The sequence below is a fragment of the Protopterus annectens genome, chromosome 2.part1 (assembly GCF_019279795.1).
Source record: "Protopterus annectens isolate FY-2018-M chromosome 2.part1, PAN1.0, whole genome shotgun sequence".
NCBI lineage: Eukaryota > Metazoa > Chordata > Ceratodontiformes > Protopteridae > Protopterus > Protopterus annectens.
In genome coordinates, this window is record NC_056729.1 from 1,493,981,401 (window position 1) to 1,493,995,949 (window position 14,549).

The following is a 14,549-nucleotide window of genomic DNA, read 5'->3' on the forward strand; positions in this document are numbered from 1 at the left end:
GGAATCCCTGTCCGAAGGGGTGGGGTACTTGGCTATAGTAGACTTGATACCTTTAGGCCCCTGGGAAATGATCTCTGGGTCAGCAGTAGGATTCTTGAAAAGAAATTTGTGAGTGTCAGGTACTCTGTAGTACCTGTCTGGTTTCCTAGGGGCAGGGTTGCCAGATTTCCAGCACCCCAGGTAGGGACAAAAAAGAAGAAGAAGGTCTCTCACGGCAAGTGAAGACCAAAAAAAAAAAAAAAAGGTCTTTAATGTGGAACAGAGTTCCACATTAAAGAACTGAGCTCACTCAGTAGCTCTGCACTAAACACAGAGCTTCTCGTGTTTAATGCATTGCAGTTCCGCATTCAACACAAGTAGCTCCGTGTTTAGCGATTTTTGATTGGCTCAGATACGGCATATGGGCCATCAGGTCAAAACACGGAGCTTCTCGTGTTTAATGCAGAACACAAGAAGCTCCGTGTTTAGCAATTTTTGATTGGCCCGTATGCCAGGTATACGGGACAATCAAAAAAAAAAACCAAACAAAGCGGAGGCTGGCCGGGATTTAAACCGGCAGGGCAGGACGCGGGATCAGGCTGCTGATCTTGGGACAGTCCTGCCCAAATAGGGACGTCTGGCAACCCTGCCTAGGGGCAAGAGGTAAAGTGTTAGGAGTAAGACAGGATTCCATAAAAACATCATCCACAACATCCAGGACAGAGGGTACTGTTAAGGGCCTGTGTTGAGGCAACTCTAGAAATTCTCTGCGTCTCTTTTTGGACTGAGGATAGTCTTGGCATTCCCAGTGGAAATGCTCTTGTAAGGTATGCAAGGTTTCACCAAAAGAAAAATTCTCTGGAGGGGAGGCAGAGGGAATGGATTCCTCTGCATTTGAATCCTCATAAGCAGATAAGGGCATGTCTTCATAATCAAAAATTTCAGAGTCATCTGACTCTTGGTCTGTAGAAGCTGAAGGGGACAGGACTCTTTGTATCTTAGCAGGGGAAGGCTGACTTCCCCTTATCAGCGTAATAAGATCTTCAGCCATTCTAAGCATTTGCTTTTGCATCATGGGAGCAGGTGCATGTGCTTTGGTCATCAGTTTTCTAGGCGTAGTGCATACTCTGGGCTTAAGAAACTCGGTAGTTTTAGTTAAAAAAGTCGTCAGTTTGAATCAAACATCGGTTGAGTGAATAACTGCTTCAGAAGCCGGTGCCTGCTCAGTGGCTCCAGACCCATCCAAGGTAGAGTACATCCGCAGGTTCCAAAGTCAAAGAAGAGTCTTGCAGCATACTAGACTCCGAATGGGTCTCAGTAGAGGCCTGCGAATCCACTGAAGTGGGCATCAGGGCCTGCGAAAGCACCTCACTGAGTACCGACGGACTGGCGACTAGCTTAATGGAAGCGTCGGCGGCAGTTTTGGACCTATGCGGCCTGTCTTTATCTTTACATTTTTTCAGAATATCGGTAGTCAGATGGCTTACCAAAGCCATTTCAGAATACGGAGATCGAGAGCGAAAGAATTTAGCGACAAAGAGAGCCCGACGATGAATTGTTTGGGCGTTAAATAAGGCACAAATCTGACATCGAGGGTTGTCGTGGTTTGGGCCTAAACAGGTGACGCAGTAAGAATGAAAATCTCTGTGAGGTATTTGCATTCCACAGGCAAGACAATTGTTAACTTTTTCCTGATATCGGTTAGAGCAAGAAAAAAGGATCCCCAATGGGGTACTTAGCTTTAGAAGACTTCAGGATTATTAAATTTGTAAACGAAAATTCAGGTAGCAGCCGACCGGCACTAGCGAACTGCTTCTGCTTTGAGCTCCTCAGCAAGAAAGACTGATGTAATGCCGTCAGCTGCCTGTTTTTATACCCCTGATGACCTGACGTCAGTCCTGTAGCAACAGCATCCGACGCAAAAATACTAAGTCTCTGGTATTCGGGCCGACTGAGGGCTACCTACAGGCGGATAACCAAAGTGTGATGACTGCAACAGTGAAACACGAAGAACATCTTCAGATACCATTGCATCTTTCTTATTTGGAATCTTGCCTGGGGTATCATGAGACTCAGAGAAGCCATGAGATCCAAAATCTTGACGAATTCCCTTGCAGTGGATGAAGTTTGAGTGGAAAACCTTAGAAATATATCTAAATATAAATCTATTTTTTCCAGTGGATGAAAAGCTCTTTGAGCTGAGGTGTCTAGCTGACACCCTAGGAACACAATCCTGTGTGAAGCAGTCCAGACTGACTTTTGAATATTCACTTGGAATCCCAGCTTGTGAACAAGATCTCTCACCCAAATAAAAGATTCCTAACACTTTGAAATAGACAATAAGCAAGCCTTTTAAATATGGAAAAATGTGGATATTCTGTAGCCACCAATGAGCTATAGACTCTGTGGACACTCTTGGTCCAGTAGCTAGTCTAAAGGGTAAGGCAGAGAAATGAAAACGTGAACCAGACACACAAAACCTTAAAATAATTCTGAAGTCTGTATGAATAGGGATGTGATAAGCATTTTGTTTTAATCTAGTGTCAGCAGGAAACTTGAATAAGGAAGGAGAGGTAACAGGCTGTGAAGTGACTTTATTTAGAACTTGAGCACTATCACAGTCAGGTTTAGGAAAGAAATATGTAGAACTTGTCTCCAAGCATTTTCTTTCTTTGGCATTTAAAACATCCATGAATAAAAACCTTTCCCAACCTGGGAAGGACTAACTGGTTCTATCACTCTCTGGGACAGCATGTGAAGAACAGTGAGAAATAAAACAGCCTGGTCTGGTAGATGAGGAATTACCCACTGAAAAGGAGGGAATTCCTAATACTGCCACCTGTAACCTTGATGAATGATCTTCAGAAACCATTGGTCTGAACTATCTGTTGCCAAACAGAAAAGTGAAGATTCAGACACTCTGGAAGGAAAAGGGTTCTGGGAAGGAGGGACAAGGTCCCTTAAATAGTCATTCTGACTTGTTGGACTGTCTTTTTTTTTTGGGGGGGGGTCCTGAATTTGTTTTGGAACCCCCTTGCTATTTATTTGTTCAACTGCATTTTGTTGGGATTGCTTAGTTTGTTTCTTGCCAACATTGGATGATAAGTTACAAAATCCTTTAGGATACGTAGAAAAGAATGGCTGACAAATCTTAGAGATTCCCTGAATCATCTTACCCCTTTCATATCACACTTTGACAACTTCTGCAGCAGAAGAACCAAAACCTAAATCTCTATCCAAAGGAGAATTTAAAACATCATTTTTCACATCATGTGGAAGGTTCTGAGAATGCAGCCAGGCTAACCTCCTCAAAACAGTACCAGTACTCATAGCCCTGGAAGAAGCATCAACTGAGTCATTACCATACTATGAGCAATGAGTTACCACTTGAAGAATGGAAGAAACTAAATTATTTAAAGCAGATGCTTTTTCACAAGAAGACAACAAAACATTATCCATTCTTTCATAATTTGTCAGAGTAAACTTTAGCATATGAGCCTCACAATTCAAAATTCTGAAAATCAAAGTTGCAGAAGCATACACTTTTTCCCATATTTATCAATAATCATCCCATCCTTATCAGAAGGAGTTGGATTAAATTAACCAAATGTTTAGCAGCAGTAGGATTACATAAAGCTATAGCTGCTGAATCAGGTTTGGGAAAAGTTTATTTATTTATTACATTTTACTTTACATTTGTTGACCGGGATAGTCCGACTGGATACATGTCCATTTTCAGCGGAGGCCCGGGGAGAAAAGCTCCAAGGTAGAACATACAGTAAAAAATCACAACATGATTACAAGTTACACACAGTTTACAGGCTCCAGTTGAGCAAGCAGGTAATATAATCATACATTTTTAAATTACAGACTATAGAGGACGATCTTGTCGGGTTTTGTACAAGGACATAGCCAGTGAGTTTTAAAGTATAGCTTGAGGCTTTTTTTGAACTGAGTATAGATGGTTCAAGAGTAGGATCAGCAGGAAGAGAGTTCCAAGTTTTGCCAACAGAGTTAGCAAACAGAGAGTCCCAGGCAGAGTTGCTGATTTTGGATGTTTGAACTAGTAGTTTATTAGAAGAGCAAAGTGACCTCAGGTTGCTATACGGGGTTGATGATATTTTTAAGTGCAGGCGTATTATCAGGGTGGTTGAGAACTTTATGGGCAATTATAATCTGGTTGTACTGAAGTAGGCTAGGCCATTCTAGCCACCCCAAAAGATTTAGGTTGTGACACTGGTGGGTCCTATAGGCCGTGCCTGTTGCAAATCTAGCAATATGGTTATAATAGTTGGAGAGTTTGCTAAAAGCGGATTTGTTCAAATTAGTGAGTAGACGGGAGGCATAGAGAAGAGTGGAGAGTAGATGGGAATGAGCAATAGCAGTCCTAGCAAATGGAGTAAGGAAAGGTTTGATCTTATAGAGGGAGCCAAGTTTTTTGTTAATAGTTTTGACAGTTTGATTGATACGGATATCAAATCTGAGGGTGTTGTCTATTCATAGGTTCATAGGTTCAAGGTTTATACTAGGCTATCTGCCCTAAGGCATTTATAAGCCTAGCCCAAAGTTTTGCGGCTTACGCCACCCCTTATATGAAAAAATACTGTGCCCATTAGTTTGGTGTGCCTCTGTCCAGCAGTGACACAGAGATGATTCCCGGGGTAAACCTACGATCTCCCATCCACAGGTCAAGATTTCTCTTGAACAGAGCCAGCGAGGTGCCCTGCCTCACATGGACCGGGATTTTATTCCACAGCATAGGGAGTCTCTGAGTGATAAATCTATCCCTCCAGCACGTCCTATTTATATCCGTGCTAAGGTTTAAGTCGCTTGCTCTAGTGGTTTTGGTGGATTTGGATTTTTGAGGTGGAGCATGTCCATTAATTCCGGGTTGGACATGGCCTTGTATGTCAGGCACATGTCACCTCTGAGCAGACGGTATGCGACTGAATAGAGCTGGAGTTTCTTCAATCTGGCAGCATATGACAGATTTTGGAGTCCCTTTATCCTTTTGGTGAGGAACTTTTGGGGTCTCTCCAACTGCTGCAGATGTCGGGTGAGATACATCCCGAATGGGGCATTGTACTCGATCATTGGTCTGATAAGTGAAGAGTACAGGGGAACAATGACCTCACTAGATCTGGATGTGAATCCTTCATGATCAGGTGGGCAATGTAGAAGGTCTTTCTAACCACTTTAGCAACGTGAGTGTCAAAAGAAAGGCCACTGTCAACCTGGGTCCCCAGGTCCCTGATAACCTCTTCTGTGCTTAGTGGATTGCCACCTATATGGTAGCTTGGGGTTACCTTGTTTTTCCCGAAGGGTATGACTATACATTTTTGGCGCTTAACTTCAGGCCATGGCTCTGGCACCAGCTATCTGTTTCCGTGAGTCCCTTCTGAAGGATATCCGTGTCCGATGCACTTTCCACTATGGCGCCCAGTTTGCAGTCGTCTGCAAACTTTGTCAGCCAAAGTCCTCCCATGTTGGCCTGTACTTCTGAGAAGTAGATGCCGAACAATAGGGGGCCAAGGACCGAGCCCTGTGGGACACCACTTGTGACCGGCTTGGAGTCTGACATAACGCCAGCAGCTCTAACCCTGTGGGTTCTGTCCTTAAGCCAGTTTGCAACCCATCTTGTGACATATGGGTTTACATTTAAGCTGGTAAGTTTTTCTACAATACCCGAGTGGGGTATTGTGTCGAAAGCCTTTGCAAGGTCAAGGTAGGCTGTATGGACTGCCTTTCCCTCATCAATGGCCTTGGTGACTGTTTCGAAGAAGTCGACCAAGTTCAAAAGGCATGATCTGCCCTTGACGAAGCCAAACTGGGCTGGGTCCAATGTCTGCAAGTCCCCTATATCTTTGTTTATGAGCTCCATTATGATCCTCTCCATAGCTTTGCAGACTAGACTTGTTAAGCTTATGGGGCGGTAATTACCAGGGTCCGTAGAGGCACCGCCTTTGTGGAGTGGGACCACAGTTGCCGTACGCCACTCCTTGGGCACGTATCCTGTGGTAAGGCTGAGATTAAACAGCTGCCCTATGTGCGGGTTTAATTCCTCATTTAGCTCGTGTAGCACACAGTCGGGGACACCATCCGGTCCCACTGATGCTGTGTTTTTAGCTTTAGAGAGAGCAGCTTTCACCTGCGCATTTGAGATGTCTGGGAGGGTACACTCCGCTGGGATAGTTATCTCTCCTATTGCGACGCCTAAGAGTTTGGTTTGAGCATCTGGGGAGATAATGGTACCATTATTAGATTTTATGGTAAAGAGTAGTGAGGAAGACTTACAAGTGGGGGAGAAAAGAAGCAACTTTGTTTTGTTAGGGTTTAATATCAGCTGATGGTTAGAGACATCTGTCAACTACAATGAAAGTATTCTGGGTTAATGTCATTAGATCTGTCGGGGAGGTGGATGAAGAAATCAAGGTGGAGTCAACCACATATTGGATACAGGTAGCATTTGGGATGACTGTGGGAAAGTCATTAATAAAGATAGAGAAAAGAAGAGGTTCTAGTATGGAGCCTTGGGGGACTCCTAGGGTGACGGGTAGATAGTTTGTCCTGCCATAGGACGGCTTGTTGTCTACCACACAGGTAAGATTGAAACCATTGAAGCACACAGCTATTTAGTGAGACTGCCTTAAGGGTGTGCATGAGTATTTGGTGGATGACCATATTGAAGGCCTTGGAGAGATCTAAAAAGAGGGCTGAGGAAAGCTTGCTATTATTTCGGTTATGGTTTATGGTGTTAGAGAATGATAGGAGGGTTGAGGAGGTACTGTGGTATGACCTCAAACCATGCTGAGCATTAGCAAACAGCTTATTCTAGGTAAGATAAGGCATAAGTTGTTTATGGACACACTTCTCCATAATTTTAGCCAATGGTGACAGAATAGCTATGTGTCTAAAGTTTGACAGTTCGAAGGAGCTGCCTCCTTTATGGAGTGGTACTACATGAGATATTTTCCAAATGGACAGGGTGGTGGCTTCAGATAAGGTTCTGTTGATTATGATGGAGATGGGGTATGCTATGGCATCTGCAGCTTTTTGCAGATAGTCTGGTGGGAGGAGATCAGCTGCTAGAGTAGTTGGTTTTAATTTCTTAATTAGAGATCTGATAAGTGATGTAGAAACAGGCTGAAAGCTAAAGGAGAGAGGGGTATTGACTGAGGCAGAATTTGGGTTGGAGCAGCTGGGTGCCAGTTGGCTGGCTAGGGATTGATAGGGGTTCAGGCGCCTAGGCAGCGAGACATTTCCCTGCGGTACATTTGACTGGGGACACATGGCTGAAGTAACATTCAGCTGCTGAGAAATATGGCTGTTTGCAAATTCGCTGTGGGCAAAGAGAAGCATACACTGCCATGCCCACAGCTTTAATAACCAAATGCACAGGGGGAAAATAATGCCCATGGTCCCCAAGGGAACATGAAACAGCAGGCAATATGGCAGGCATCAGCAGCAGGCTGGCCAGAGGGCATGTCAGTGGCAGTAAAATTGTAGTGCACAGTGGGCAGTGCCTTTATAATTAGAGTGTGTGGACCACTATCCCATTCACAGTGTCTAGGGAACATTACCTAAAATGCATACTGGAGCATAAATGTGACTACAGTAGCCTGCAGGATTTCCTCCATGCTGTAGCACACTTCTACATGTTGTAGTTATATAAGTATGTACTGTACACTGAGCACAACACTGATTGCTTCTTCTGCCGCCATGCATTTGGCTATTAAAGCTGTGAGCGTGGCAGTGTGTGCTTCTCTTTGCCCACAGGGAACTTGCAAACAGACATATCTCCCTGAAGCTGAATGTCACTTCAGCCATGTGTCCTCAGTCAACTGTACCACAGAGAAATGTCTCGTTGCCTAGGCGCCTGAACCCGATTGACAGTCTCTGTGAAGAAACTATTGAAGGTATTTGCAATATCCTCTGGGGATTTATGGTTGGAAGCAGACGGGTTAGGAGTGGTTGACTGTCCTGGATGAAGAAGTTTGTTTATTCCTGCCCAAAACTTTTGAGGTTTGTTGTGATGTTTTTGTTGAAAATGGTAGTAGAAGTTTTTTTTTGTTTAGTATAATAGATTTTTTTGTGTGATTCCTTAGCTGTCGATATCAGAGTTGATCTAGTGGGTCTTTTGTGGCATGCCATTTGTCCCATGCCTTATTTCTAGCTATGATTTTAGATGTGGTCTCTTTTGAGAGCCACTGGGCAGTTTTTGTTTTGGTTCTAATGGAGCAAGCAGGAGCGTGAGAATCAAGAATAGTAAGGACTATGGAATTAAAGTACGGTACCGCATCGTCCAGTGAAAGATGCTTTAGGATTGACCAATTGCAAGCTTTAAGTTCATTTTGAAAATTGGTGGAGTTGAAGTGCTTATTATTTCTGATGGTTTTAAAGGTGGTCTGGTGGGGGTTTGTCCACCTTGTGCTTGATAATGTACGTAAGTAAGTGGTCACTTAGGTTATCTGGGAGGGTCCCTGACTTGTACATATAGGGGTGGCTGTTGAAAAGTATCCAATGTAGGATACTGTCTTTATTATGGGATTTGCCTATCCTGGTGGAGGAGGATATGAGCTGTGTAAAACCATTTAGGGTGACATGGATTGTAGGAGATTCTGAGGAACAGGTGTTCAAATTAATGTGGAATGATGATACCAAAAGTGTATAAAAACTGAAAAGACTGAGGAACTTTATACAGTCTATCTGCCTTTTGAAGGGCAGGAGGCTGACTGTTAGAAAAATTACAGGCAGTAACACACATATCCTCCATAGCTGACAGAACTGCGGAAATTGGTGAAGATTCTGGAAATTCCTTCAGTAATCAGCTCATAATATTTTCTGAGGGACTAAATCCTCAGCATTCTCCCACTGAAAATGCTGGCACATTCTGGAAATAATCTCAGAGAAAGAGAAGCCCCCCACAGAGGAGAATCAGAAACTAAGCTCTCTTCTGAATAAGAATCAGAAAACTGAGAAGAAAACCCTCTGTCTGACCTTTCATCTTCCTGCTCAAATTTAAAACCCTGAATTATTCAAAAAAGAGGCATGTCTTTCTTTTACCAGAAACCACCTTATAAAGAAGGATAAAATAGCTTGAATTAAACCCCAAGTCAGACCCAGTAAAGTACTTCTGTCTAAAGAAATTTGAAGAGGAGTAGCTACATGTTTAGTTCTCTGTTTCTTTGTGACAGGAACAATGGGGCCAACAGTGCTACTAATGGCAGCATCAGCTTCTGCAGGAATGGGTGCAGCATTCTAACTAAACAAGGAAGTTTTCCCTGTTCCCTCTCCCAGGACCGACTAGAGTGTCTCTCCTTTGCCCATTGAGGGGACCCCAATAGACGCAGAGGATGTGGCTAACCCCTGGTCTACAGTGGCTCTAGGTGCTACACCAGAAGAATCTGGGGCAAAAGATGACCGATCAGAAGAACAAGCTATGGACACTGCAGATTCACCCATGTGTGGCTGATGCTAGCCTGCTAGAGTGGCAAAGGCTGTTTGCTAAACTTTCTCTTTTTAAGGAGAAAGAAGGACTCACCATGGGACTGGTAGTTTATTCTATTGTCAAGCTGGAAATGGTGCCTCTTTCCTGGGGGAAAACAAGAAAAGTCTTCTAAAAAAATCACCTTTTTCACACTAAAATATGGTAAAAAAGCACTTTAGAACACCTTGTCAGCACCAAAAAGTAAAATAAACACACTATCCACAGAAAAAAGTGGTTTTCAATCACTTTAAACAATTTTTAAACTGACAGGAAAAAAGTGCACTCCCAATTAAAGGTGCACTTAGGTTTCATGATAGTCTGTTAAAACACAGACTTCTGCCTTAAAAAATAACTTTCCTAAAGAACAAAAGTACAATAAAACAATATTTAATGTAGAAGGTTTTTCTCCAAAGAAAACTTGTCTGCCCAAGAAGAGAACAGCACAAGCTGACCGTTGATCCTTGAAAGCCCACAGAGGAGCACTCTCTTTAGTGGCAGGAAAGCTCTGAAGCCTGGGTACAAGGAAGGTGCCCTGAAGCTTTAGAAGCTGTCTGTTATATCCTTGGCAGGATATAACACATATAGCGAAGGCTACTGCAGCACTGATCAATGATGAACATCAAGTCCTCAAAGCACTATCCAAGGCCAAGAACACTGCTTCTATGGGGTTAGATAACATGCCAGCAAATGCCTGCTGTCCAGACTGAAACATGACCTGTCTAACCCCCTACAGAGCCTACTCAACATCAGCCTCCAAAGAGGCTTTGTGCCATGTGAATGGAGGAGAGCAACAGTCATCCCCAGCATAAAGGTGGAATGTCAGAGGACCCAGGTAATTATAGACCCACAAGTCTAATGAGCCTCATCTCTAAGGCTATGGAACAGATTGACACTGAATTAATAAACGAGGATGCAGGTAACCTACAAACTGATGGCTCCAGTCAAGTTGGTTTTGTCAAGGGCACATCCGGCCTACTTGACCTGGTTGACTTCTTCTAGAAGATTACTGAAACAATGGAGGAGGGAAAATTCACACTGCATATCTAGACTTCACAAAAGCATTCAACACAATCCCACACTTGGGTATCACTGATAAACTATCCCACCTAAATGTTAATCCCTATGCAACTCATTTGATAGCAGTCTAGCTGACTAACAGAATGCAGGGAATTAGGATGGGAGACTGTACCTCCTCCAAAAGACCTGTGACTAATGGCACACTCCAGGACTCAGGCTTCAATCCACTCCTGTTTTGCATTTACTTCAAAGAGGTAAAAGCGGGTGTTAAGCTCTTATGGCTGACCCATTCTGCAGATGTGTGTAAACTCAGTGCCATCTTAAAGTCTCCAGGAAACACCAAGAACCTCCAAGAAGGACTTTTCTAAACAAAATGTTGGTATCAAAACCAAGGACTAAATCTAAATGCCAAAAAATACATAATATCCTTTGGCAAGCACAGTGTCCCTGTAACTATCACATCAACAACACACCCCTGAAAATTGATCCAGTAGTTAGGGATCCTGGAACCTAAGTAGACAATGAGCTGCCCTTTGATCATCATGTATCCACACTTGTAAGACAGTCCTTTGTCATTATGCAGCTTATTAGTAAGGGCATGGAGCTCAGGTCCGGGGATGTGATTATTACAATGTATTTGACATGTATTCGGCTGATCGTTGTGTATAATACCCCCTTCAGTATATACCTGCCCAAATGCTGGACAGAACATGAATGACCACAACCCCTTCTCATCAAGAAAATCAAAGGTCCAAATCATAAAAACTACACTGACCTTCTCAAAGCATTGTCCCTCCTCTCAGTATCATACAGGTTGCTGAGAGGTAATTCCTGTGTCATATGCAGAGCCTAAACAGACCCTAACTTTTCATATCTACTGCACATCTTCCAAGACAGATGGTGGAATGCGCACCCACTCAAGAGATCTCAGTCTCTTCTGTAACATAAACATAACATGCTGGAGGGATAAATGTGCATCACAGATAATACTTGTTTTCAGTCAGCTTCCTCTCCACTGTACAGACTTTTGCAGAATGTCCATAATTTTGCCTCATATTTTTGGTCTATTCTTCATAAAATTTGTATTTTTCTGCAAATCACTGAGGATTAAAGTCACTAAATAATGAGATACATTTGAGTTTCAGACTTCATATCCAGCAGAAAAACAAATGCTAACATTAACCTGTTATTCTAGCAACTTTCTAAGTTTATAAGAGTAATATTTAATATCTGTCACTATTTTTAGGCCACTGTTCCCCCTTTATTTTAGGCTTTGTCCAGATTTCTTGCTCAACTAAGTTAAGAGCTATGCTCCACATATGACAGAGTACTAATCTTACTCTGTTCAACCATATTGTAGACCAGTGGTTTTCAACCTTTTTACACTTGGGGACCAGGGAAAATAGGAGAATTATTTTGGAGACGCAAAGGCAGAAATAAAACCCATTATTTATAAGGAACCAATTAAAACAATCGCTGTTTGAGTATTGTATGCCAAAGGATATTAAGTCCGAAATGTCAGTCCTTTTTATGAGGAACAGATCTAAAATATGTGGCAAAAATCTGGATAGTTGAAAGGTATGCTACCTACCTACCTCTTACAGACCAAACAAATCCAAAAATAATCAGGGACAATTTTCATATATTAGTGTTATTAACTTGAGACATTGACAAATAACAGAACATGAGTGAATATGCATTTTTCTAAAGTAAAAGAAGTATGTAACTCTAATTACTGTCATTATTTATTAAGTGTAATTCATCGCCTTTTCTCCAAAAGTCACCAATTTTAGATGGGATTAAGAGGGACAGCTAAAATTTCAGTCAAAATCAGGGATGCCCCTGAAAATCAGAGACAGTTGATAGTTATGCACCTACCTACCTCCATCTTATACACACACACACACACACACACACACACACACACACACACACACACACACACACACACACACACACAATACCTCGCAACCTCTTAGCACAAAAAATCTGGGCAAAAGCACAATTAATGGTGGGACAAAGCCCAAAAATAAGGACACACTTTAAATATTGCTCTCACAAACTTACAAAGTTGCTAAAATAAAAGGAATTGTGTTATCATGAATTTTCTGAAGGATATGAAGCCTGAAACTCAAATGGCTGTCATTATCTAGTGAATTATGTTCTCACAGAATTGCTACAATAAACCCTAAAAAAACACAGTATGAGGAACAGATTAAAAATATGAGGCGAAAATCTGGACAGTTGAAAGACACCTCTCTCCCTCTTTTTACACACACACACACACACACACACACACACACACACACACACACACACACACACACACACACACTTCTCACTTGTCTGTTTTTGGTCCGCATTTTAAATGCCTTCTGGCGTTCAAATTCTGTAAGCGCAGAAGATGAGATGCAAAAGACAAAAACAGGTCGCACACATCTGTCGCATCTGTGCAATCAGATGCAAAAAGTGTTTCTTCCTTAAAAAAAAAAAAAAAAACTTTTGTAATTACATAATAAGTATCTAGGCCAGCAGCCCCCTCCCATCTAGTGGCCCTAGTCTTTCACAGACCAGCAGGAAATTTCTGTTGGACTGAACCCAGTCCACAGACCACTGATTGAAAAACACTGTTGTAGACAATTGGATGGTAAACTGCAAATTCACCCAGGTTTAGCACACCTGGCCCTAATGAATATGGATAATATGTAAATGTCAGCCCAGCTCTGGGTTATTCATACTTAAACTAAAGGGCTAAAGCTTCATTCTCAAGGTGAATTTCTTGTCATCCATGTTTTGAACACATAACAAACAAGCTATGATCAGAGACCCAATCATAATACTTTATATTGTATACTGACACATTGAAATGGTTAGTCATATACATAGAGAACTGCTCAGTATTTTCAATAAAATTAGGCGTACTCCTATTGACAATAACTCAGTTAAACATTTAAAACTAAGTACTCTTAACACAAGGAAGAATCAGAGCCCTCAAATATTCATGTATCAATCCCCCAGGTGTCAAAACCAAATTCAAAATTAAACACAATCTTTTATCTACACCACTTAACCTTATGCAAACCAGGAACAATGTTTTACAACTTTTTTTAGCCAGCATTATATTACAGAGTAGCAGAACCTTTTTCTTGAAAGAAACATACTGAAATGTATATAAGAACAGCTTATAAGGAAAAAAGCAAAAAATATATATATAAGAAGACTATATTCAATTACTATAATAAACTCTACACAAAGTTTTCCTAATAAGTTTCAATAAAAAGCTATTTGGAAAAAAAGTAGTATAATCTTACAAATTAGTGAAGTTTTACATTATCAGGAAAACAAACGTATGCATCTTATCCTACTGTATGCCCTCGAGGAAGTCATACAATTACTGACAGCAAATGCTGAAAAATAAGATCACTCCTAAAAAGTACTGAAATGTTCACTGGTCTGCTGTGGACCAAGCCCATGATTCTGTGACTCACTGTATTATGGTGATGTGTGACATTTTGCGATTATACTCTTCAGCTACTCGTGTCATGTTGTCTTCCAGCTGTACTCTAACATAAGCCATTTTACTTTACCAATCGTGATATGAAACACAGACTTTGTAAAAGGAACTTTAATAATAACATAGAATGGACAAATGAAAAACGTGACATTGTAAAGAGGATGCATGTTCTACAGTGCATACTACCTGCTTTTCCTGTAAATATCCAGCAGCTGAAGCTCGGCCTGACCTCATACGTTCTCCAGTTGGGAACCTCCATAGAGCAGTGTGTGCCCTACGATACCCACTTGGTGTAAATTCACTGAGTCCATTCATCTTCTGTGCTACACCCACCTATGTACTGTTTCTTCAGTCTTTTGTGGTGCTACATAGCTACCAGTTTCCAAAAGTATGAATTTGCTATACAACAGTTCTCAGATTTGAGAGCTTCACCAAGACCTGAACATGCTTGGAGCCTAAAAACAAATGAGAAAGTGATATGAAGACATTAATACAAAATTTTAAAGACAACAGTTACATTGCACAAGAACTAACAAAGAAGGGAATTACTTG

At 41.7% G+C, this 14,549-nt stretch overlaps 1 protein-coding gene across 4 annotated transcripts in view; it reads right to left on the reverse strand.

The window, feature by feature from the left end:
* CCDC27 (coiled-coil domain containing 27) overlaps positions 1-14,549 on the reverse strand; it is a 1,043,518-nt gene that overhangs the window by 918,542 nt on the left and 110,427 nt on the right. For 3 of the 4 annotated variants that reach the window (XM_044062954.1, XM_044062952.1, XM_044062951.1), the window contains exon 2: positions 14,184-14,452. The exons of the other annotated variant lie outside the window; for it this stretch is intronic. In XM_044062954.1, the coding sequence (XP_043918889.1) occupies positions 14,184-14,312 (129 nt within the window). In that variant the 5' untranslated portion in view covers positions 14,313-14,452. The remainder of the gene's footprint in view (positions 1-14,183; positions 14,453-14,549) is intronic. 4 annotated transcript variants of the gene reach the window in all.